Source organism: Corvus kubaryi, unplaced genomic scaffold (assembly GCF_017639235.1).
Source record: "Corvus kubaryi isolate FWS band 111438036 unplaced genomic scaffold, C.kubaryi_AGA036_p1.0 split1-37296, whole genome shotgun sequence".
In the NCBI taxonomy this organism is placed as follows: domain Eukaryota; kingdom Metazoa; phylum Chordata; class Aves; order Passeriformes; family Corvidae; genus Corvus; species Corvus kubaryi.
The window spans coordinates 7,620,598-7,647,432 of record NW_024582075.1 but is presented as its reverse complement, the minus strand read 5'-3'; the positions used below and the strand labels follow the sequence as shown (position 1 = coordinate 7,647,432).

Here is a 26,835-nt window from a genome sequence, read left to right as displayed (position 1 = left end):
CAAAGCTGTCTGCTTTCCTACTGATCTTTATTACAATGTCCTCACCATCCCTCTCTGCAAGTATCCATACAGCACACTGTATATGATAGCTGGTAGTTTGTAAATCCCATTATACTTGAGAGGTCCAGAGGCATGTACTGTCCTGCCATTAGCACATCATAATCACTTAATGTAATAGCTTTAATTGTCCCTCAAACAAGAGACATCCTCTTTTGGGAATTGTGGTTAAACAGGTCAGCACTGAACTATTTCAGGATAAAATCTGGGAAGCAGCTAGGAGCTGCAAGTCCAAACTGAACCTAAACACCTCGTCTTACATGATCCCAGCTAAGATTATACAGGAACTGGACTGCAACCAATTTGTGAAAGCACTGCATAATGTTATGTCCCAAATGGTAAGCCACAGCACATGAGGTACTGCACAGCTAAAGAACAAGTGACTCTCAATTCATACTCAATAATCCAGCTACTTCAGTGACCATCTTCTAATGTCACATTTTAATGCTTAGTTACTGCCCTCAGACCTGTGGGTGTTTCAGAAATTCTCAGTCTACAGAATATCAAGACATATGCATACCTGGGGAAAAAAAGTAAGAAAATAAATACACAACAAATTTCTAGAAAAGATTTATTAAATCCAGAACCTGGACAAACAGCAAATAAAAGTAGATCAACTGTGTTACTCATAAATTGACATAAGCTTCTGACCAAAAAACAAACAGTGAGAACCTCACTCAGACTTTTATGATCAAAAGTAGAATTTCTTGATGTTGGTCAGTTTGGTGATTAAAGAACCGTCATACTGCCATGAATGATGGCTGGAAATCAATTCATCTCTCTACCCTCAAGGCTCACAAAATGCCAGTTACTTTCTTCCTACTTACTCAGAACTTTACCAAGCTTAAGCTAGACTTTACAGCTGGTTTTACCTCAGGCTGAACTCTGTTGAAAATTTCACAGTACATCATTCACCTGTATTCATGAGAAAGTCACAACAGGACCGTTTAGTTTGCCTGTTTACAAAAATCTAGCAAACTTTGCTATCAAACACTTTGGTACACCTGTGTTTTTTAATCAGGGGCTTAAATTCTGGCTGGAATGGCCTTCCATTCCCATAAGATACTACTCAAATTTGGCCAACTTACAAACTTTTGAAAATGTCTGGATTCTCAGCAGACACTTCTTAAATTTTAGCAGCTGAAATGTACAAAGACTTAATGAAGTAAGTGCTTGCTATGCAGATGAAGGTTTCCACTTTTTAAGTTCAGGTCTGGAAATGTAAATGAGAAATCTGGAGATCATACTGCTGTGTGATCAATGTGCCCCTGTGCACCAAGGAATACAAAGCAGAATAAAGCTATTCAATACAAACTCACAAGGAGAGGAAAGAAGAGTACTGGGCAAGCTAGTACATTTGGAGGTAAATATTAGAACACAAAACAAAGGTCAGGAAATTGGCTAGATGGAACGGAAGACAGAAACTTGGGGGCCTTACTAAGCTACTATTAGAATGTCCAGAAACAAAAGTAAGAGGACTACTCCATAAACTGGCCTGTCACTTTCTGGCAAGAGCAGTGATGATCGGACTTAATTCTCAATCCAAAATGCTGACTTTACAGACATTCACACACCAAACATACACAGTTTTTAAAGAGAAGCAGAACTGAGATACTTCCCAGACAAATAACACCTTCTACTGCAAGCAATAAAGATTTATATGCAGTTCAAAAACTGGCTGAGAAAAGGCCTACGACGAGAAGTGTTTGAAAAGTTATCTCATAATCCATTTCATAACAACAGCACAGCAATAGCACAGCAAACTGAAGGATCCTTAAGACAAAATATTCTAGTTAGAATAAATAACATTAATACTATTTAATTAGCAGCTCAGATTATGGGTAAACACTGTACTAATTACTCTACAAAGGTAACAACTGTCCCTGCTCCACAGAAAAGTAGGCTGTATCATTCAAAGTACACTCATAACTTTTTTACTGTATACAAAACTAGTCAGGAAGCTGAAAACGCACCATATTTACATTAAAAATATGTAAAGGCTTACAAAACATTGTGTGTCAGAACATACCAAAACAGATGTAAGGTGTGATTACATATTGTTCTCTATAATTCTTACTGCTTTCTTTTGCTACCTGAACATTCATTACACTGATTATATTTGGCATTACTTTTAAATCTAATTTTCAAAACGAAATACATTTAACATACATAAGATGGAGCTATTTTTAAACAACCTCACAGCTTGTACAAAATGTACATGAGGACTGAAGTGAAGTCTGTCACAGAACCCTGCTCAGTTTCCATGCACCTAAGGTCCCTAGAGGCACACCATTCCTAAAGCTTGGATCACAATTACTGCAAGACATGATAGAGAAGAAAAAACCAAAAAAGCAAAAATTCCATTCCAAAACTTCAAAAAAACCAAACCAAACCACCATATAAACATCTTTTCTACACCTCAAAATTTTTTACAGCCAACCTAGTGGAGTCTCCTTTTTATTCCTTCCTAGAAGGCTTGAAGCCTTGGCTTGCCCGTTCAAAAAAAATAAAAATGGCAAGAAAAACTTCCCATTTAATCTGCTGCTGACCATTTTAATACTACCAGAAAGAGCAGTATGCATTACTAGTTTCATTTCTTCAGAAAGAGCTCTCACCACCCCTGCCTGTGTGCACCAGTTTGCAGGGATCCACTCCCCGGGGTTGATAGTCTGCACACCTTTTACAAGCAAAAGGTTTGATTAAAATAGGATTAAAATTAAAAATTAAAAATAGGTCTACTGCTAAAACCAGCATATACAGCTGTGCCTCAATATCAGCTTCATAACAAAAAACTAAAGGGAGTACATTTCAACGTCACTATTAGCACAACTGTCTTGTGACTGCCAAGACACTTGTAAAATTGGTAATTGCTGCCTTCTCTTTAAATTTTCATTTCTTTTCCTGTGGTCATACTGCTTTAAAAACCCCAGATTTATGAGTAGTATCTCAACGAATATAGATCTTGAATGTCACCACAGTAAATACATCATAATTTTGACACTGATCCAGTACTCTGTTATATAGGAGAAATAGATTTCATTTAACTGTGCACATGGTACAGCAAAAAATATTTGTTCAGCTTCCATAAAGCTTTTATAAGACTGTCAACTGCCATTTCTAAGAAACTTTACGTTTTACAGAATTATTATCTATTTCTGTGAGTTCTGTAAGTCCTCTACTTAAAAGTTACTCAATAAGGATGTCCAGAGGATAAAAAGCAACATACAACAGCTACATCAAATTAAATCACAAGGCAAATTAATCTGTATGACATTTGAAGCATTATTATCTTTGAGAAATAGTCAATACACCTCCTTTTTAATATATCATAAATTACTGGGCTCAAAGAAACACTAAATGAAACAGTACTTTTCCAGTGCTGTAAAATATAATCAGCATCTCCAAAACCACAAGCGTCACATGCAGCTTCCAAATCCAAAAGACGCAAGAAATTAACTATGATTTTGCCTGAATGCTCCACATCTCATATTATCATTTTTAAAACCAAAAAGTTACAACTAACTAGACAATTAAGATGCACTGTATCTTTCTTTACACACATATGTATATATCTGCATACATATACACATGTAGAGGCACTTGAGAAACAATTATTTTAAATCGAAAAAATGTAAACTAGAGAAAAAAAATTGCTACAGAAGAAGTACTTGCCTAGCTGCAAATGTAAAATGATTACACCATAAAACCACTAGCATGAGGAAGTAGAAATAAGGTAAAAAGTACTGTTTGTTACATTTTAAAATAATCTCTCAAAGAGAAACATATGGACTTGAGAGAAACATGAATAGCATTTTCAAAATACTAACGACATGGAATTGGCAAGAAGTCAAAATAGCAAATATTTATTTCGATTGTCTTTGGTGCTTATAGATGATTTTATATTGGAGTCCTTCTAAATCCTAAATAACACCCCCCCAAAAAATTTTTTCTACAAATAAGGCTAGAAGAAAGACTTTCATTTCCACCAGAAAAACACTGAAGTATTTCTTACTTATCTAAGATGGAAGGCATTTGAACAGCTCAGTCAGCTGTACATACTTTTCATTTAAAATTTCCACTACTCTCCTGTCCCAAAATGTTTCATACCTGGATGAAACTACTTTTAGAAAAACAAATTAAATGTACTGAAAATCTCATAGGACAATGTATGTAGAGAAGGTGGACATACAGTATGGGATGGGGGGAGTTTACCTGAATCAAAAATATCTGGATTGTGTTTTTTTAAGAAATGTTTCAAAATGAAGCAAAAAGAAACACTGGTATAACATGGTGAATATATATACAACAAATAAAACAAAAAATGCCAACATTAACAAAAAAGAACAAATTGATTACATTCTTTGAACACTTACATAATCAAAGACAGCAAATGTTTTATTCAATGTGACGTATTAATTAATAAATGCTATTTTAACCAATTGTAGTAATAGCTGTTTTCAGTATTTGACAATAACAACACTGTAGCTTCAAATGGAATCTCAGAATCACTTATTTTTATCATCAGCTGGTATCAGTTGAATATTAACACTCAGACAGTCCTAAACTCAGTATAAATATCACTGTTCATGAACCAGGGCTGTCAAGTCTTGAAAATCCTGTATCTGATCTCAACCATGCGTGATGTGGAAGGTGCATATTCCACATGAGTAGCTTCTGCACTTCATGGAAAAGCCTCATGTTATCAGCATTCAGGAACTCATTCCAGAAGACTCAATCACATTACTCTCAACACTGGAGAAAGAGTTGGGATTCAAAACACAGACTCAGCTACCAAGGGTCAGCAGAAACTCAATCACCTGTGCACTGAAGCACCATGAATATTTTCTACTTACATTTTTCAAATTATTTTTATCAAAAAGAACATTTACTTACTAGCTAAGTATATCTACTCTTAAGGAAAGCTTAAAATGGCAGTGGGTAACACCTAGGAAGAAAACTTTACAATAAATGATAATATTTAATACAGCCACACTGTTGTAGGATTCTTTTAAGTATTCAGAAACAAGCAACAGTGTAAGACCATTACACTATTAAGTGCAATTCTGTATTTATCAGCTAACAGGACAATTAAAATTAACAGCTACCAAAAAGGAAAAAAAAAGGAAAAAAAGGAAAAAAAATTAATTTGTTTTCCCTAAAATAACAGCACATATTTACGCCCAAGCTTCATTATCTGTTATACCCTCCAAAGCAATCTGAAGTCGCACTGCCTTTGGCGTGACACAGAGATGGAGGCTGAAATGTAGCACACAAAATAACAGGTTAAACTATCTGTGCCAATCTCTCCTTTTCCTAAGAGGTTTAGTACTGCAATATGCTAGAACAAATGGTTGTGAATAAGCAAGATGGTACAGCTGGTCTTCCCCAAAAATAATCATCCAGCCGAATAGCCTCAAAACAGGTTTACACTTTAAATGTTGCTGAGATGAAAGGAAACTAAATTCACAAGTCCAGAATTAAAAAAAAAAAAAACAAAAAAACCCCAACTGTAAAAATTTCCTATATCTTGATATGTTTAAAAATTCTAGGTTCAAAAAGATTAATCAACATATAAGGAATTTTCACCGTTCCATTTTTTTCTCTAAAGGAATCACTGAAAATTGAGTAATTCTATTTCTTAATGACATATTTCACCCTATTATGTCTAATTTCACTGTTTATGCAAAAGCACACATTTTTTTAATAAACGTGTCTTGTGCAATTCAACTCTTCTCAAGAGGGAAAGAATTGCCTGGGATGGGTAAAAATAAAAAAAAGCAACACCATTTATTAATTTTGTATAAGTTATCTACCACCCTAGAGATTCCTTGAAGGGGAAGAACATGTCTGAATTTCACCACAGAGTGCCACAGGCACAAATTGAGAGAAACTAAACAAGCACATCCTGAAGGGAGAGAAAATGCCTGCGGCAGTAAATGACCTACTACATACCTCACTCTCAGGTTTTTTGATGTTATAATTTGTTCATTTCAGGGGAAAAAAAGACAATTACTCACAGTTTTAGTTTGTTTTAACAGAATTATTAAACTTTTAAAAGTTTTTGATCAAAAGGGACATGTATCATTCCAAAGATCTTTGTATTTTCAAATGGTTACAATCCAATGCTAATTTGCATAACAAAGTCTTTGTCAAATCTATTTTCTTATTACCTGAAGCAGCAATGTGCATTATTAGAACAGTACTAAACTAGTTAAGCAGAAAGCATATCAATTTTTTATTTGAATTCCTGTGCATTAAAGTTAGTATTTCCAGCTCAATGCATAGTAAATAAAGGATAATTTAATTCAAATATGCATTTCATGATATCAATAAGAAAGTGTTTATCTCACCATTGAATTGTTACGTCTTTTAAGTACTGATTCATTTGAAAGCTCAACAGAGTATTGGCAATTTAATGTAATATTAAACACACACATATACCATACTCATACTGACACACATCTAATACAGTTTCTATGATATCTATTATAAAGAATACAACTTAGACATTATAGTACATTAAGGTTATCTAGGTGATAGTTTAGCCATGTATACATATAATAAATAACTCAAAATACAATTTTAGTATTTTTAAATAAGTATTAAACATTTTTAAATGATAGTGAGTTAGCTTCTTTAAAAGACATAAAAAAATTGCAATAGTATTTTTCATTCCTGAGCTAATGTTTTCCTGAATGAGAACAAAAGTACTGGCCACTGATGTTTTCAAAAAGTAAAATGAAGCTAATGTCTCAAGATTAATACACCAACTAACGAACAATTAATAGGTCATCCCATATTATAGGACAGAAATCTTAATCAGTAAAGATAATTCCTCCTAAAGTTATGCTTCAAAAATGTTGGTGTGCTGGAGCATGTCCAGACAAGGGCAACAGAGCTGAAGAAGTATCTGGAGCAAAAATCTGATGAACAGCTGAGGGAGTTTGGAGTGTTTAGTGTGGAGAAAAGGAAGCTCATGGGAGACCTTGTCACTCTCTACAACTCCCTGAAAGGAGGCTGTAGCCAGGTGGGTACTTCTCCTAGGTAAAGAGGGATCAGATGAGAGGAAATGGCCTCAAGTTATGCCAGGGACAGTTTAGATTGGATATGGCAAAAAATTTCTTCACAAAAAGGGTTGTCAAGCCCTGGCACAGGCTGCAGAGGACAGTGGTGGTGTCGCCATTCCTGAAGCCATTTAAAAGATGTGTAGATGTGACATGTGGGAATATGGTAGACTTGGCAGTACTGGGTAAACAGTTGGACTCAATAATCTTGGAAGTCTTCTTCAATCTTAATGATTCTATGATTTGGTTTAGCATGGTGACACTCTCAAAAATCACTATTCGCACTATCATTGACAAGATCACCAGAACAGAAAATGTTGCCAGAAAACCATATGAAATACACTTGAAAATCTCTATTCCATGATGAGATAAGCACACTTGTAAGCATAGTTTATTACACATGAAAGTAAAGCCTAGCAAACTTTTCATCCTAAATCATACCACCCTGTGAACTACTAGTGCCCCTACCACAACTTTACTGGATGATCCCACACTGAAATGAGAGACACATCGTTTTAGCAAATCAGCTAAAGCTAGATCTTACTTGTATGTACTTCACTCAGAGATAAATAACCATGAAGCTATGACACTTCCACAGACCCAGATTCTCTAAATAAAAACAACACTGGATTACAACTTTATTTTCTTTTAAACAAGATCCTTACAAAGTGGCTGGTACAGACCAAAAAACAAGCCACAAATAATTACTGCATTTCCAAGTACAACCATACTAGTATGTATTTACCCATCAATCTTTCAAATGACACATGTATCATGAATTTAAAATAAACAGTAAACTGAAAATCTGTACAGCAACAGAAAAAGCCCCACTGCAATTGCAGAGCAATTAAAAAGCCACAGTTCCACAGCCAACTTGCCACAGGCAGATGCCCAAAACCACAAAGAAATACTAGTACAGTTCTGGACTTGAGACTAGTCTATACGTTCTTGCTAAAGTTTTGTAACAAATCTGTGTGAAGAATAATCTCTACCAGAAAAACTATTCTGGTGGTACAGATCCCATTCCAATGTGGCTTATTAGAAAATACAATGTTGTACTTCTGTAAAACATTGGTTACGTATTTGCTAAAATCTTGTTTAGTTACTGTTGCACGGTACTGTGATTTTATTTCCCTTAGGAAGAATAAAAAGTTCAGATAAGTAAATAATTAATGAATGGTAAGAACCTTTTATTCTAAAGACATTCATGCATTATTTATTGATATTTTGTACAGTAGGCATATACTACACTATGTATGAAAGCACCATTTTTACTCAGGCTTTGCCTTTCAAAATAGCTGCTTCAATAAAAATGATTGTACAAAAAAAAAGTCATTAAAGCCTCAATAAATTTCTCATAAAACCTGACATTATCAAACAATTATTGCAAAGCGAGATGAATTTAATTTCAGTGTAAACCTCTTCATCTTTGTAGAAAGAAATGATCATATATACAGAATGTCCATATAATGCTATTTAGACCTAAATTTTATAATTAGTGAATGTATATTACAATTAAGGCTTATTTATTAAGGTTCGAGGTTGCAGATGTGTTCTGTTAGCTAAAATGACTATTTGCAGAATCAATGTGTGGGTAGGAAATGAGAAAGCTAGCAAATCTGAAGTTGTATTTTTATATAGAATTTAATCTCCATTCTTACAGTTATTAGAATACACAGACAATAAGACTACAAAATTAATGCACTGTCTGATAGATGACATTACTTTTGAAGCAGATTGATTTTGTAATACTGCACACATTTAAACAAAAGCTCATAGTTTTAAAAACAAAAGAGAGGGAAAATACAGTAGAAGTGCAAACCTGACCTATCTCTAATCTTTTCTTTTCAAACCTAGGCTACTCAAGAATCTTCAACTAATTATTCCATTTTATTGATGGCATTTTTCCCAAGGGAAGTTATTTAAAAAGTTTAACCCCTGAGCAAGTCATGGCTTCTCCTGCCTTTGAAAGTGTCAAGTGCATTGATTATAACTGCAGGAAGTGTTACCTTCTACCCAGAGAATCTCACCCTGCACAATCTTAAACACTGTCTCTCTCCCAAAACGGCTTTGATTCAGCAATTCAGACCGCTTCAGCTGATATTAAAGGCAGAAGCACCACAGAAAAGGGATCAGCAGTTAAAACGAAATACAAAGAGGAAAAAGCCCAGATCTTGAATATAGTACCACAAAGCTTGAGAGAAAAGCAGATTTGAAAAAGACATCAGAGTGACTAAAAAAAGAACAACATGACAGAAATTAAACAAGATTTTTATGTTCCCCTTCTATGCATTTAAACTCATCTCAACCTCTATTGAAATTCTGATCATACCCAAACCCCAAGGCTTTTGACATACTTTCAAAAATCCACACCCCTTCTCACTCTTTTTTAAGTCTCCAGAGTCACTGCTGGGTACCCAACAAGTTGAACGGGGGGGAAGGGTCCTGGTATGGATTCTTCCTGGAAAGGAAGAATCCTAATATGAATATGATGAAAAAGGCCATTTAAACTCATATTAAACTTTTTTCTTAAAATGATGGTGACTATTTAAATGTTCATTTTTAAATGTTCAAGTGTCCTTAACCTAACACTTAGCCAATTTAAAAATGGCTGAAAAAGTATGAATGGAGGAAAAAATATTTCAAGCCACATTTATCCAAATATCTTTATCTTGAACAGTGATTTTCTTAGGTCAGTGACAAAGTACTAGTAAAATAACACAAGGTGCTACTGGACTCTAAAACACAACAACAAGCAGAATAAAGGAAGACAAAGCAAACTCTAAATAGCTCTATATTATCAAATTACGTAGCACAGAAAAATGTAAAGAATGTAATACACACAATTAATACAACAATGGTAACATGCATCTTGGAAAGGACGCACTAAATTCCAAAGAGAGTTTTAGAATAGCAAGTGGATTTTTTTTTTCCAGTTCAGTCATGACAGGGCCAGAAGGTAATGATACATCTGCCATGATGCAACAAGCAGACCTGTCTTCTGTCAAGAGTTGAAATCATAAAGGAATAAGCTGTCGTTAGCAACCCCTCTCCAAACAGTAGAGCTGTCATCTCATTGTTTTCCTCTGTTCGCATGGGGGCTGATGTGGGTTTATATACCCTGTCAGCTCAGTATTAGTCTAAGCTTTTAACCTTTTCTTGAATTTCTGACTTAATATTTTAACTCCTATACAGCTGATCATGTATTACTATGTATTTTGTGATCAATTAATATTGCTTTCACTATGCAAATTTTCCTTCTATCTGCTTGGTGACTAGCATTTGAGAGATTATTAATCCCTAATGACATGTTTTTGAAAGAATTTTCTTTCCAGGGTATGGTGGATTTTAAGCCAATTATACGTGACTCATTATTTAGTTATACATTGTCATTTGTGTTTATGTTTTTGGAAAGATCTCAAAAGATCATCCAAACACCCCTAAGTTTTCTTAGTATAATTCCCATAAAAGCAGGAGTTCTAAACACAAGTCTTCTCTGCTAAAAAGGACTTAACAGGCAATGCTAGTTCTATGGTCTAACAGAATGAATAAGCCGAGTACATATACCAGTCAGAAAAGTAGCATTTGAAATAAAACAATACAGCAAATTATTGCCCATTTTAGTGAAAGTCGACAGTTCAATAATACATTAGAAAACCCAAATAAGATTAAGATTGCTCTGGCACTGTAACTGACCAGTAATAAATAAATGAGGTATTTTAACATCCTTCTGCAACAATATACTTAAAAGACATAAAAGGCACATGACTATTAGTATTCTGTGGCAGAACTGTAATTGCAGTGAAATGTCAGCTGCTTTTTTTTCCAGAAAGTGTTACTTGCCCATATTACTGATACTATGCTAAGCTTGTATAAACCGTAAGACCAAAACAAAAAGGATGTTTGTCTAACAAAATATTCTATACTTAAAGTGAGATTTTAATGTTTTTTAGCAAGAATTTTTGTTAGTGTAATTTAAACATAATTTCTGGGCAACAATATGTAAATATCCATTATTGAAACTGACTGATTTTTACGAAGTGGAAAGAGAAAATACAGAATACAAAATACAAAATAGTATGTGTTATCATACTAGTTACTAACCACTAAGACTACTAAATCACATAAAAGTTATATGGGAAAATTTACTGCTGTTACACTGAATGATTTTGTTGTTCCATTCAACTGCCTTACAAAACTAATGACATCTTACTGCATGCTGACAAAAGTAATAACCCTCACCAATTCTTAGTAAATATTGCCAACCTGACAGTCTTGTTCAAATGAATGACATTAATATAAGTGAATAAATCCAATATTATGACCGAAGAGAACAGAGATTGTGAAAAAAATGAAGACTAAGATGAATACAACAGACAACTGAAGCTGAAAACCCTGTTTTATCCGTTATTAAAGAAACATTTCCACAGCTAATACCCATCTCACGCAAACCTTCGGTTTATTGTTTGTTCATGGAAAGTCAGATTTTTAGGTCCTGCTCTATTTCTTCTGAAAAACTTGTCCAGGTTCTTCAAAGAACCTATTTTCTGGGTATATGTCAAATATAAATTCTCCATTAAATAATAATACAAGTATCTAAGATATCTTAAGATCTGAATTTGAAATCAGGCAACAATTGTTCGGTTGTTTTTAATTATTATTTTTTTTAATTAATAAGCAACAGTTGCTGTGGTTGAATTTTACTAGCATCCCTGGGACCACAGCTACCTTAGGCAACAAATGCACTGAATTTCCAAAGACAAAGAAAACATCCAATGGCCTTCCTGTACTTGTGCAGTAAGCTAATATCCTCTTTATTCCTAGAAGAATCAAAAATAGCATTACTCCAAAATTCTTCACAATGTCCAACCAAGGAAACATTCTGTTTCCCCAATGAACAAATTTCCTCCCTAAGTACAACTGCAGCCTCTCCTTCTCTAACACAGTGAACACTGGAGCCCTCAACAACCACGACGAAACCAGGAACATAAATATTTAATTCTTGACATCCCAAGTATATGTCCTCATCACTAAATCGAAGAATTTACCTCTGTCTCTCATCACCTTTTCCTGGCACTACTACATGGCTAAATAACAACTGATCTGAGAAGAGCCTGACTGGACCAACCTAGACAAGCCATTTAGGCAAAACACAGAAGAGACAGATTAAAATCACTCTTCTAATCTACATGTATTTATATCATTTACATTTACTTTTTTATAAAAAGTGGAGTATCTTCAGAGCAGAATTCTCATTATAAATGGAACAGCCCTTCATTCCCAGGGGAGGGACTTGAACTTCAGTCTCTCATGCATCAGATAACTGCTTCTGTCAAAAATCAGTGTTTCCCACTAGAGAAAGTTTCAACAGAAAATTTCTATTTTAATGAGACAACAAATCTATGCAATATTTTTGTACTGTATTTACAGCACATTGCCAGCTTCTTTTGTTTTAAACATCTTTATTAATAAGTATTTAATTTAGCTTTTGTTACATTCTTACTGCTTTATTAGCAGATTTGTCTTTTCCATACTTGTTTTTCTAAAATAGGTTTTGTCCTACCACATTTTTATGTATTTACATGTGTTTTTCACATTGTGTACAATTTTCTCCCTCCTTCTTTTCCTACAATCTGTTCTCTATCTAGTTGCTTATTTGTTCTCTTTGTTCCTATTTTAACATCTCTTTTACACTACCAAGTTTGACTTTTCAAGTTAACACAATAATGTTACCTCTTCACATAAACCCTTACCACCTACTCAGAACACCTCTTACACAAAAGATCTAATCTGCACAACAGGGCTTGATATAAAACATGGAAGGACAACCATTACCAACAGGAATTGCACAGATGAAAAGAAAAACGCATTTCTAGCTACTTGAATTCTCACCAGGATATTTCTCTTTGAATCTTCTCTTTAAAATGTGCAGCAGCCCCATAAGACTAGAATTTTAAAATACAGAATTTTAAGCCTGTACATTGCTCTTTTGTTCCATACATGCTTGAAAAGTAGGGTTTCTTAATTCTGTTTTCCTCAAAAGTGTTGTATCAGAGAGTAATAGTTTCTACTCTTCCCTTAACTTCCTGTTTAGAAGTATCAGTTCATCCTGCTCAATCCGCTGCTCACTGATAACCCCAGCTGTTGCAGGGATGCAACTGTTTTCAGTTTTTCCAAGAAATGAACGGAGAAGAGAAGCATAGAGAAAAGCAGCAGAGAAAAAGTTGTGGGTTTTGGTCTACTTAGTGGGTGGTTTTTTGCTTGTCTGAGTTTTTTCTAAGAAAAGCAGATATTTCTGAATTAGTTCCTGTACAGAAGACATTAAAGCACTGCTTTTGCAATTTTTAATTTTTATTTTTTATATTAAAACCTAATCTTCAGCAAATGTTTTAAGCTGGCTGCAGTGTCTGCATGTGCTGCAAAGTCACAACAGATCACTGGAATTTTCAAATCCTACGTATCATTATCCACTTCAAATTCATGTAAGTCTATTAGGAAAAAAATCTATGTTCTCTTGTCATCAGCACTGATGCTTTGATAAGGTCTGCTGGTTTCATTCAAGAACAAGACCTCTCCTTAGAAGAAACACAGAAAGATCTAAGAAAACAATTCCTTACTTCAAATAATGTTGTACAAGGAGTTAGCACAATTTTCATTCAAGCTATTTATCATCTAAGCTAGTTATTTTCATTTCGTAAGAGACAGAAGTGCCTAAATCAGCTAGAGGACTGAACACCAGAAAACCCAGAAAAGGATATAATTTTTACTATTATTTTTGTTATATGGAATCCTTACACTCAGTCTACCATAATTTCCTGCATTCAGAAATGTAATTTTTATAATCTGTACCTGAAGCTGACATGATATCAGCATGTACCTATATGTACTCTCTTTTTAGTCATAACCTAATGATTCTAAATACTTTCAGTGGTGTCCAACTTCCATAAAATATTGCCTTACCTAACCAGATACACAACTTATTCCCACTACAGTGATTACAGGATACAAAAAAATAGGAGCACATTTCATGACATAACTGAATTTAACACAATTGAATATAATCTTTCTTCATTTTGCATAACAAAATCACTGTAAAATAGTATGTGTCCTAAACATGTAGTACATATATCAGAATTTTAAGACGCACAAAAAGGGACAGTGGGTTTTACAGTAGCTGGAATTACTGAACTAAAGAGAACTACAAATTTAAAAACCATATTAGGAAAAAGCTCAAAACCCACAAAGTTTGATATACCAATGTTATCTAATGATTACATTTTTGTAAAAATATTTTCTCATCCAACAGTTGGGACTTTTTTGTGTTTTTTAAGAAGCACTCAAAATGCAGAGAAAAATAATATGGTTTTAAGTATTACAACCATTTGATAAAAGAGAGGCCTGATCTCTGTCATATGGGCACAAATCATTGCACAAAATAAATAAAAATAATGAAACAGCAAAAAGAAATATAACTCGCCTCTGCTAGAAATACACCCTTAAAAATTATCTGTTAAATTAGGGTTAGTACCCCAGTTTGAAATACTTGGTCTCTCATGTTACCCAAGACAGCAGCATCTCTAGGAAAGAACAAAAATGCGAGCACGTAAGCACTGCTACAAAAACTGAAGTAGCTACAGCTATTTGGGTGTCTTGGGAAAGGTTTTGGAACCTGCACTAAAGGTCCCATACTGGACCTACCATACACCTGCATTGCACTCAGTAATCCTGAAGTACTTTTTGTTCTGTCTCTGAATCTTGACTTAAAATGAATAAAAAACTTAATATTAGAAAAAGATAAGCCTCACTTTCACAGGGCTAGCTTTCCTTTTCTCACGTAGTGTAGTCTGGTGCTTTGATAGTGGGTAAAACAAACCAAAAATAACTTAACAGCCTAATGTTTTTATATGTTTTCTTTCTTTGCTTTATTGAAATAAAAAAGCGCCATTTTTTATCCTGAATACTTTAAAGACAGCTGTAAAAATTGTCTAGCGAAATATGAAACAGTAACAGTAGCAACACTGATATTTAGCGTAGAACATTAACTTGGCAAATACAATAGAAATAAAGTGTCTTGAATAGGCTCTTCTAATGTTTACTACGTGAAGTTTCATTTAGGTAGCAGGATGCACAGGATGAATTACACCTGCAAAGTTCCAATGACAAAAACAAAACACCAACTGTCCACTGTCTCTCAAACAGATGTAACAAAACAGTGTCAACAAAATGTGAATGTCTTCTACTGTCAAATAATCAGAATGAATCAGTATTTAGTACAAATCTGAAAACGACTGTGCCTCTAATAAATTCAGTACAAGCCTAGTAAAAAAGATCGCTGTTATCATGAAAGCTCATGTTACCATTAGATTACACCATCATTGAGCAATAATATGTACAAATTTAATGATATATAAAATAAAACAATCCAAATTGTACCAAATTTCTGTAGTGTTTTCTACTGCATTTCATCACCTGCTAATGGCTCTTGTCATACTATCTGCTGTATTAAACTACAGGGCAGTCCCAACACAACAAGCAACTAAATTTTTTTTTACTGCAAGACAGGAACCTGGTTCCACTAGAAAAAAGTTCCAATAAAACCAAACAAGTATTCCCATCACAAATAAAATGATCACGCAGTAAATACAGAACACAGATTAAAAAATTAAAACATCACAGGTTCACAGCTCTTCATACACTGGCACACAGGTGCACATCCATAGCGCACACAACCTTGCATCCATGCACTTTCACTTACCTCAATAGCTCTCTTTATATACGGTATCTGCGTCCCACTGTCCAGATCTTCATTAATTATGAGTCTCCTAGCCCACTGACCAGCTCTGACAACACCATTACCATGAATTAGGACCAACAGCTTGTCAGGATTTATTAATGCATCTTCACTCATAAAGATAAAGCTCTTTGGTTCAGTCTCAGTTGCATCAACCTGCAGTTACAGACAACATACATTTTAATGCATCCATAAAATTCTTTGAAAGAAAACCTGTAGCTTTAAAGTTATCTACCAAATTTATATAAAAGCATTCACCATTTAACAACTATTTCAATGCATTTGTGCCCAGTACTAAATAAAAATAAAGCAAAATATGCAACACAACTTTGAAACATATAAACATACCACATTTTAGAACAGCAATCCAAGATGCATTTAAAATTAAGAAAAGGAGTAAGAGAGGTCTTAAGCTTTGAAACATCAGTTGTTTATAGAAATTTACAGGAGAGAAAAAAGTCCATAAATGAGCAATCAGAGATGGCGAGTGGGGGGGAGCAAATAATTTCTCACCTCTGATATGCCTGAAGCAACAATAAAATTCTTACAAAATGCAAGAAAAAAATCCTGGAAAGTTCCAAATCAACCACCTCAACATAAATACTCAATAAGCCATGTAGGAAACAGTACTGTAAATTTGTCTGTTACAAATTTAATAGGATAGGTCTAATAAAATATAGAAATCCAATTTGGGTCTAAATAATAGTTTCATTAAAAGTCCTCCTGCACTAGGGTCAATGCTCAGATACTTTGGTGTAGGAGGAGACCAACAGTTAGCTTTGATATTCAGTAAATTGCAACCTAATACCACATTTTGTCTTTAAGAGAGTAAAGCAGCACTTTTTGTTCAATGCACACTAAAGGTTTTACACTTGGTTTAGCAAGCCTACCTCAAGACAAAAGAACTGTCCTGGTGTAAATACCATGAGGGCAAAACAAATATACATGTCTACTCGTTCTTCTCTTTCTACTATATGAATACATAGAAAAGAAAGAACAAAACAGGCAAATCTCCCCCTCCTACTATACTCCACACCCCTCCACGCCCATGGCCTAACTGTCCAGCTACTAGGAACATGCTCTGCAACGGTGAAGAAAAACAGATCAGGTTATAATACCCATGTTGAAAAAAAAGGAATTGGCTGTTTGGATTATATTAGTTTTTTCTCATATATGGGTATGTATTCTTAGCTACCCTTACCATAGGAAAAATTAAATCTGCATGCATCTTCAGACTTTTTAAGTGTTCCTATCAAATATTTTTTTGAATTAAGTCAATGAGGCTACTTGAACAAAACAAATTTGTACGTGAAAGAATAGTCATGTCTTTCTTCGGTATTTGCCATAGTACTGAAGACCATATTCCCCTGCTCTAAAATAAAGTAACATCTCATGCACCAGCAAATGTACTCATTTTCTCTCACACTTTGTGCAAAAATAGAAAATATCGTAAAGAGTATGTTCTACTGAAAAGACTGTGGCTACACTCAGATCATGCTGCTGCTTCTGAAGTAGCAGTATTGACACCTTAAAAGGTAAAACAGATTAGGTAAAAAGTCAGCCAATACTGAATCCCAGATAGTACTTGGCAAGGTATAACTGACTTCTATCCATAAACTGAATATTTACAACACTATAATTAAGAAAAAAAAGTTATGAATTTTCATTTCAGATTAATGTGTAAGTGAGCTGTAGCTTTTAGCACTTATAAACTAAAACTTTGTGTAGTATATAGGAAATACTAGCACTTAGTAATCATATACACTAGAAGATATAACTAGCTCACACTTCTGCAAAGAAGTTAATTTTAAACAACTAAAAATATCTACCAAGATCATAAAAAAAATTATTTTGATTCTTTTCCCAAAATTAAACACATTTGGAGACTTTTTGCAAGCTAACTCACCTTCAAACAGTAGTAATTTATTAGATCCAGATTTCACTAAAGAATGCACATAAAGGTCACTCCTATACACAACCTTACTTTACTGACAGATCAACGTAGAATACCATTTAATGCTGGACACACTGAGGCCACATAAAATAACATGCATTTATTAGCCACTTTTTCTTCTGGACTCAAGGACACTGATTTCTGATCACGTAAATCTAAACTGAATAAATACAGGAAGATTTTTTTTTTTAACATTTTTAACATTTTAAATTTTTTAACATGTTTAATTTAACAATTTGATTCAACATTGCTGTTCACAGGTGAGAACAATCTTCCAGTAATCTGTAGCTAGGCATGTCAAACAGATCTAAATTACAATGATAATTTACTGTTTAAAACTACTGGTTAGTTTTCTTTTTCTTGGATTTTTTTCCCAATGCACAGTAATTCTGTAAAGTTTATGAATGTAGACAGCTATGGTGAGATCTCTCTAGCTATTATGACATTCTTAAGGTTTTCAAACAGTGAATTTCTTTTTTCCATATGACATCTGTCTCTAATGAGTTATCACCTAATACAGTAGTATCAGTCTATAAAGTATTTCAGCAGCACACTAGTTAGTATTTTGCACAGCTGCTATCAATATATTAAATGTAGTTAAAATCAAACTACACTTGAAATCTATTCTTATTGACATCCTTGCTACCACATCAACAATTAGCCATTACTAACCCAAGATGTATGACATCTGACTAGGTTCCAGGAATTTTTTATTTGGTGTATTGGAGGTTTTTAGGTTTAAAATTAAATGTTAAAAAGGGGAAAAAAATCCACTAGTATTTTTCTTATTATTTTTCTTACTAAGTATTTTACTTATTTCAGTTAAGAAACACGACAACAATTATGAGCCTCAAGCCTACAAAGTGAAAACAGGTATAATTGGAGGAAAGAACGTGGCAAATAAGTGGAATTGAAACTGAAAAGACTCAAAAAACATTGTGAGAATTGTAAGTAGCTGGGGGAGAGAGAAAATTACTCATTTGCGTCCCAAGATGAAAAGTCTTCTTTTATATGTTTCAACATAAACCTCACTAACTCACTTAGGTTACAGTCTTCACAATACTGAAAATCCTAATTTAGAATTTTTTAATCAAAAATGTAAAACTGAGAACTGCTGATCAATATCACAGGCAGCTAATCAACATTTGACTATTACCACAACTAACTTAACAAACCAAAAATTGGTGGAAATTTTACAAACAAATATTAACTTTACTTAGGTAACAAAACTGGCAAAAGGAACATTACAGACCATTGTTGCTCAAAGAAAAACAGTTCCTGGATGAACTTTAACCTATTGAAGTGAAAGAGGAAAGCATTGATAACTTAGAAGATTCTGCAAAGTGAGGCATTTAAGTGCCATTGTCAATTAAACATGTGTTCTGGTTTCAGCCAGGACAGAGTTAATTTCTTCTCAGTAGCTGAGTGCTGTGTTTTGGCTTCAGAACAAGAATGGTGTTGATAACACACTGATATCTTGGGGTTTTGCTAAGTTGTGTTTAACCAAAGTCAAGGACTTTCGTTTCCTTGGCTCATGCTCCACCAGTGAGAAGGTAGGCAAAATAAACTCGGAGGGAGCATGGCTGGGACAGGCGACCTGAAGTGACCAAAGGAATATTCCACACCCCAGAACATCATGACCAGGATATAAACTGGGGGGAGTTACCCAGAAGCATGGCTGATCTGGGTTCAGGAATCGGGGGTCTAGCATCTGTCAGTGAGTGGTGAGCAATTGCATCGCACATCACTTGTTTTTTGTCTTATTATTATAATTTATCATTATCACTCTAATTTACTTCATTTTAGGTCATGAGATACAACTCTTTTTATCTCAGCTAACAAGTTTTACTTGGATTCTCCTCCCCATTCCACTGGTGCTGGGGAAGGTAAAAGGGGGTTCGAGCAAGCGGCTGCATGGTGCTTAATTTCCAGCTAGGTTTAAACCACTACAACATGTTACTAATTACTTAAACTTCCATCTCAAGCTTCCCCAGAAGCTGTTAAAGAAGCAGTTAATTCAGAGGCACACTCTATTTGTCCTCAACAGCTAAAGAAGAGCAAAGATCAGTCACTGATTATGCCACTAAAACTAGAGAAATATAAATACTACATCTGGCTAAAAAAATTGCAGTCTTCTTTTTATTCCTAACATAATCTTCAATGGAGCCAAAATGAAACTTTGAAAGTAGTAACTGAATGGCCTCTCCCTGAATATGAGACTCTTCATCAAAAATTTCAAGTCCAGTAGTGTATGTTGAACATTATTAGAAGTATAGTGCTTTACAGTAACAATAATGCAACGTGGATCTTGGCCTCCCTGTGTAAGAAAAAAATGTTCAGAACTGTTCAGTCAAAGATGCTGGCATAATAAATTAATTGGCAAGCTCTCCTGATCTGCCAACTGATCTTATTTTCATATCTGAAAAGAAATTAATGAATTTTCGTATCCAAAACTGAAGCGGCCACCTAAGAAAGCAAAACGAAGTCAGCAAGTTGGACTTTACACACAAGGTTGAAATTAAGGAAGATGAGAGAACGTGAAACGCCATCATGCTAAACATTCGAAGCACATCATTTCCATTCCCTACTAAAATCATGCTGAACTAAAGAACACCTCACCTAACACAGTCCCGAAACACATTTCAAATATTCAAAAATCACTGCACTGCCAACTTCATTACCAGCTGACAGAAAAAGGAAAGCCAAAACACCAACTTTCTGATCACCTGTGACTAGGTTAAAAGAAAAAAAGTTTTTGTATTCATCCCTAAAATATCCATATAAAAAGGCTTTACATATATATATATATTTACATATATATAAGCCATCTTGGTCAGTTGAAGGTGTAGGGTCCTGTGTCTGGCAACTGGCAGATTGCATAGGGAAACAGTAATAAAACAGAGTTATAGAATGATTCTTGCCTGGTTTTGACAGCCAGTAACTTTGGAACCTTGCAAGCCAGAGTTTACATAACTGGGCAGGCATGTACAATAGTTCAAGGCACCTATCCCACCTTAATATCGTCAAATGGGTTTTTTGTATGCATTTATACCTCTCTCCTTGATAGTACTCTGTGGCAATGAGTTCCACAATATAATTGGGACATATATGAAATAATACTGTCTCTTCCAGTAGAGATCTCCTGCCAGATAATTTAAACTTGATGCCCCTTAGGTTCTCTATTATGAAAAAAGCAAAAACCCATTCCCTATTCATCTTCTCTTCACCTTTCATGATTTTATAGATTTGTCATATTCCTTCCTCAGTCATCTATTTTCCAAGCTGAAGAACCTTTGTTTAATCTTTCTTTGTCTGAAAAGCATTTCATGCCTGTGATCATCCTTGCAACCCTCCTCTGTATTTTTTTTAAAATTCTTCATATCCTTTTTGATATGGTATCCAGACTTCATGCAGTGTTTAACATGAAGGCCCACATAATGAGTGGAATGACAATGTTTTTCTGTTTTTTTCTTGATACCTCATAATTCCTAATATCCTATTTGCTTTGAGGGTTTTTGACTGCCATTGAGCACTCACTGATGTTCTCAGAGAACTACTCACAATCACTCCAAGCTCTTTCCTGAGTTGTAATAGCTCATGTAGAGGCCACTGTTGTCTTTACAGAGTGAGTTATCTTCCCCATAATTTTATATTTACCAGAATTGAATCTCCTGTCATTTAATCATCCAGTTATTCAGCATCAAGAAATAATTCCCCAACTCATCATAATCAACTTTAGGTTTAACTATCCCAAATAATTTTAGAAGAAAACAAGAAAAATTTGTATTAATTACTTTTCTTCTTTTGTTTACAACTATCTCAGGCCTTAATAGCATTTTGCTGGTAACAGATTATTTCATCTGTAGAATACTAACACCTTTCTCCCCTTTTAACCAATTAACTCTAAAGGGGACTTTCTTCTTAAAAGCATTTGTTAAGTTTGTTGACAGTTCATTGGAAATACATGTACTCTTTTACTGACAAGATTTTTCTTCTTCATGTGATCTCTGACTCCTGCAATGAATTCTGGTAGGTTTTTTTTAAAAATAAACTTGTACTCATTTCCCCCAATACATTATTGTTATTATTAGCTGATTTCAGCAGTAAGTTACATACAAATTGGCTGTTCTGCAGCTTCCTGTTTGACTTCTTATAGAACCCTACATTTTAAAAAAATCTCATCCTGGAATTTGTCTATAGTACAATATATTAACTTCTCCCAAGGTCTCCTCCATTGGTATGACAAATTTCAGACAGTTGCTCAGAATTATAGCCTGTTAAAAAAAAAAAAAAAAAGCATGTGGAAATTGGACAATTAATATTGAAAATTATGATATTAGTTTTTCTTATTTGACCTGGGTGTTCATTTTAACTGCAGTTCATCTATTTGCCTTATCAGTTCTCTTTTATTATTAGCCTTTACAACTCTAACAAGCTGCTCAAATTTGTTTTTTGTGATCTTACTGTGATTTTATATGTAACTTGCCAACATTTATATTATTATATACCTTCTATTCTCACCCTAGAAGTTGTCTTATTACTTTTATTAGTCTCCTTTACTAGTCTAAACTAGAGGGTTTTGTGTTGTTACTTGGGGGTCTGTCACTGGTGATTTAAACCTAGCTTTCGCACAGCTTTAATTTTTCAGCTTCTACATACATAGCATCAATTTTTCATTTCTGTATGTGCCTTCATAACCTATTTTTGACTGTGGTGAGGGCTCGCTACACACAACAGCCATTCCTGAAGAACGGTGCTGTCATAGGTTAGCAAGCATAGTCCCGGAAGGGACGTCCTTGCTAAGGGGTGCTTACAGTTTCCTCTGGGAACTGATAGAACCTATCAGCTGGCCAGTTTGAATATGGACAATTCTCTAAGCCACTTAAAGTTGTGATCACCTCTGTGATCCACATTTAAGAATAGGCAAACTCCCCCTCCAAGCTCTCTCTCGTTTCCAGCGCTGGCACAGGTGGCTGCGGGGCCCGAGTGGGGGCCAGCGGGCCCAGCCAGGCCCTGCTTGGGCCAGGCCGGGCCGGGCCACGGCCATCCTGAAGCCATGGACCTGTTCCACCTGTGGAACCCCCCCACTGCCTTGCCGTGGGCAGGAGCGGCTCGGCTCTCCCCCCTCTCCACTGCGATAAGAAAAATTCAACATTCCAGCTGCAAAGCTGCAAGGCCGAGGTGAGATTAACCCTTTTATTGCTGTGAAGAGCTGAAAACCTGAGGGAAGAGAGAGAGGAGATGCTTAAAGCTGAAATTCTGTTGTGAAGCTATGATATATCAGAGTATCCCGTTGTAATTTCATGAAGATATGGGGGATGGAGCGTTCAACTCGTGAGCAAAAGCACCTGCGTTGAGATAGGCAGATGCTGACGCAGCTGTAATTTCATGAGAAGTTTGGACAGGGAGAGATGAACCAGATGAGGACTTTTGCTCCAAACGGGAAAGGAGAAAACCTCAGTTCCTAGAGATGCTCCCAGAGATAGTCCTAACGATGAAGATGATGAAGACCCTTTGCTCCCAGGGAAGGAGAAGGGCCTCTGTTTTTGTTTCTGAACGGCTCAACCTTAAAATTGTACCCCAAAAAACTTCAAGAGTGGACCCTCGAAATCAGTTGCGGGAAAAGCTGCAAGTTGGGGGAAAGGACTGACACGCAGGCAGAGAGACTCCTCTTCCTAAATGGACTGAACAATATTTGGAAGTGGGCGGCTGTCTCGTTGTGGTAATGTTTTCATAGCATGAGCAAGAAGAGACTTCTCTTTCTAAATGGACTGAACAAGGTTATTATGGAAGTGGTAAACAGACTGAACATCTTAAGGGTTGTCTTTGAACATTGTCAGTGGGAGAAGGGAGGAAGGTGGGGGGAGGAGGAGAGTTCTGAAGATGGTATATTTTTTTTTTTTCCTTCTTCTTTTAGGTCTGTTAATAAACTTCTTTATATTCTTTCAAGTTTGGTGCCTGTTTTGCATTTCTCCTAATTCTTATCTCACAGCAGATAAACAGTAATGAGTATTTTGGACCAAACCACTACACTAAATTGGTGTTTCCGCCCGGTTACAAACCGAACCCGCGACAGGTGCTCATACCTTGCGTGAATTTTTCCACAATGCTCACAATTAGAAATCTGCATATTTTGTGAGTTCTTACTTTGCTCCAAAATGCAATTAAATTATGACATTTCACAGAAGTTGGAAGTCATACATTTGAGAATAGCTTAAATGTATTACTGAACAACTGTATTCATGCTCACTACACAATTTCTAAGTACAAGTAAACAGAGATTAATCCAAAAGTGGGAGCTAGCCAGGGCCATTCCTCTTCCGAGCCAAGAAACCCAAACCTTAGAGCCAGGCAGAAGAATCACCACAAGTGTGACATAAGTGATGGAGGTGCTGTAATATTCATCCCAAGTTTCTTCATCTTCATGTTTTGGAGCTAATTGATCAGCCTTAGCACTGCATTACTTAAATGAATATTCCTTTTTAGGCATCAAAGGAAGTCCTATAGCCTTAAAATTTGGGCACTTTGAAGTTTATAAATGACAGCTTCATGGTTTCACAGACAAAGTGTGACATGGCTTGAGAAGTCTTTTGATGCATTATCTGTCTGGAAGTAATTCTTCAACCAAAACTTCACCAGCAAAGAAAATTAGCAAAGAAGCTGGAGATCACAGCTAGCACTGCACCAGGCAGACCATCATGATGAAACTGATACCATGTCTGTGTACACAGAACGATCTGAAGTGGGGAAATGCTTTCTCAGTCTCGGTTCTCTGGGCACTGGTGCAACCAGCAGGCTGCGAGTATGGAGGAGAGCTGCTGCTTGCCCTTCGACTCCTCTGTGAACCTCAAAGCTCAGCTCCTTCTGCCATGACCAGGAGACACTGCAAAAGCCCTTCTAGGAAACTGTTAGTAGTTTGGGCAGGTCATCAAAACATTCCCTAAGCAACACTCAGAGAATGGAAATGGGAATGGTGAAATGTTACAGAACTGTTAAAGCAAGACCTTTTCCTTCCTTACCCTAAACAGGTTTTCCTTGACTGACTAGGAAGGCTCAGCGGAGAACAACAGTAATTCAAAAGATTTCAAAGAGCATAGGAATCCTTCATAATGATGGAAAATTTACACAGTGCTGTCACACTCCAGTCTCCCCTGCACTCTCCAGTACAGAATATAAAAATACCTGAACATCATCATATCACATCACAGGTATTTATAAACACTCTGATATGTGGGGGAGCACTTCACCTCTTCCAAGGGTTGATTGAATATTTTCACTAAGCAACATAACTACTTTGAATTACATAAATATTACAAATTACTGAAAAAGTGTTTTTTAAAAAATTACTTGGAATAGTTTACTGATACTCAATGTGAGTGTAGTCCTCTGCCTGCAAAGACATTTCTGTTCTGTACATCCAGCTGTAGACATCTCAAAATATCCCCAAATACTTTTCAGAAAGCTTATGGCTCTCCTATTAAAAGCCCCACATTTTGAAAATTCTGGTATCTGGCAAGGTAAGGAAGGCTCAGTTGGAGAAATGAAACACATGAGAAGTGAGGTGGAACCACATCTCCAGATGCATACACGTGCAAAATTCGAAGGCAATGCCCTGCACAGAGCCCTAGCACACCTTGTCTTTATATGAATATTGGATCACAGGCTATGCCGGGTACAGATTCAAAAAAACAACGCCTTTGGAAAAATAAATTATACTTACTGGAAGAGTTACTTTCTTCAAGTGGCATTCCTTCTGCAGTAGTTCATAAATGTATTTAGTAATGATCTGAAAAAAAGAAAAAAATATAAATGCCACCAGATACTGAAACACTTACAATAATGACATACGCAGGCAGACAATTTAAAGGCTAATTGGTTAAACTTCTAAGCACTTGTGTATGTTTTGCCACTTTTCTGAATCCTTTACTATATAACTAATTATAGAACTTAGAGCTTTAGACAAAAAATTCTGTCTGTTACACAGGAAAGACTTCTTTCCAGTACAATGGAATGGTAACTGTACCTCTGAATCCATTTTGCACTGCTGTGCGAATAATCAGGTGAATAATAACCTCAAAACCAAGGTTTATAACCAATTAATATATACTCAGAAGTAGAAGAAAGGCTCTCCTTCTAAAGATATACTTTTAAAGCATTTTTTTTACTAGCAGATTTCAGGAATTCTCTCCCCTCCAGGTTCACTTCATGATTTACATGGAGAGCAGATCTGTAGCCAGCCACAGCTAAGTTACCTTGCCATTTCTGCTCACTGAACAGGGGAGGTATGGGTCAAAGGTTCCTAAATAGAAGAAAACCCCATACAGATTCCCCACTATGGGGCAAGCTTGTATCTCTTTTCTCCATGTAGGAATAAAATTGAAATTTCACACCCAAAACAAAAGGTATCATTTCAGAAAGCAAGCAAAGGAAAAAAAAAAAAAAAACCAACAAAAAACCCCAACACAAAAGCCCAGACAAAGCACCCCAAAAAAAAAAAACCCAAACAAAACCAAACCAAACCAAAACAAAAACACAAAACCAAAACAAAACCCACCAGAAAACAAAAAAAAACCCCAACAAAACCCACAAAAATCAACCTAGTTGCAACAAAAGACTTGCCATCTCAAATGTAACAAAACTGTTCACATTTCAAAGCCTTGCCTACTATCTAGGGATTTTTTTTTTGTCCTTACATATTCTAAGAAAAATGGAGATGTAGATGTAAAAACTTTGTAACTATTATTAACTTGTGAATTAAACTGAGGAACAAACTGGAACTTCGTCCATTTGAGCCTGTAAAAATGGTTTGGAAGCTAGTGACTGGATTTGAATGGCTACAAGAGTTTGAAAAGAAAAAAAAAGGCAAATTAGAGAGGTTAAAAAAAAGAACTCATTAAGAGGCTGAAATGATGCTTGCCTTCTCTTTAAAGCTTGGAGAACTGTATTTAAATTCCAGACAGGACAAGATC

General features: G+C 35.4%; 1 protein-coding gene across 7 annotated transcripts in view; it reads right to left on the bottom strand.

Annotated features, from left to right (window-relative positions):
* The window catches only part of FAM172A (family with sequence similarity 172 member A), a 265,833-nt gene that overhangs the window by 182,377 nt on the left and 56,621 nt on the right, over positions 1-26,835 (bottom strand). For all 7 annotated transcript variants that reach the window (XM_042013175.1, XM_042013176.1, XM_042013173.1 and 4 more), the window contains 2 exons: positions 25,587-25,652; positions 15,877-16,068 (listed from right to left, as the gene is read on the bottom strand). In XM_042013175.1, coding sequence (XP_041869109.1) covers positions 15,877-16,068; positions 25,587-25,652 — 258 coding nt within the window. The remainder of the gene's footprint in view (positions 1-15,876; positions 16,069-25,586; positions 25,653-26,835) is intronic.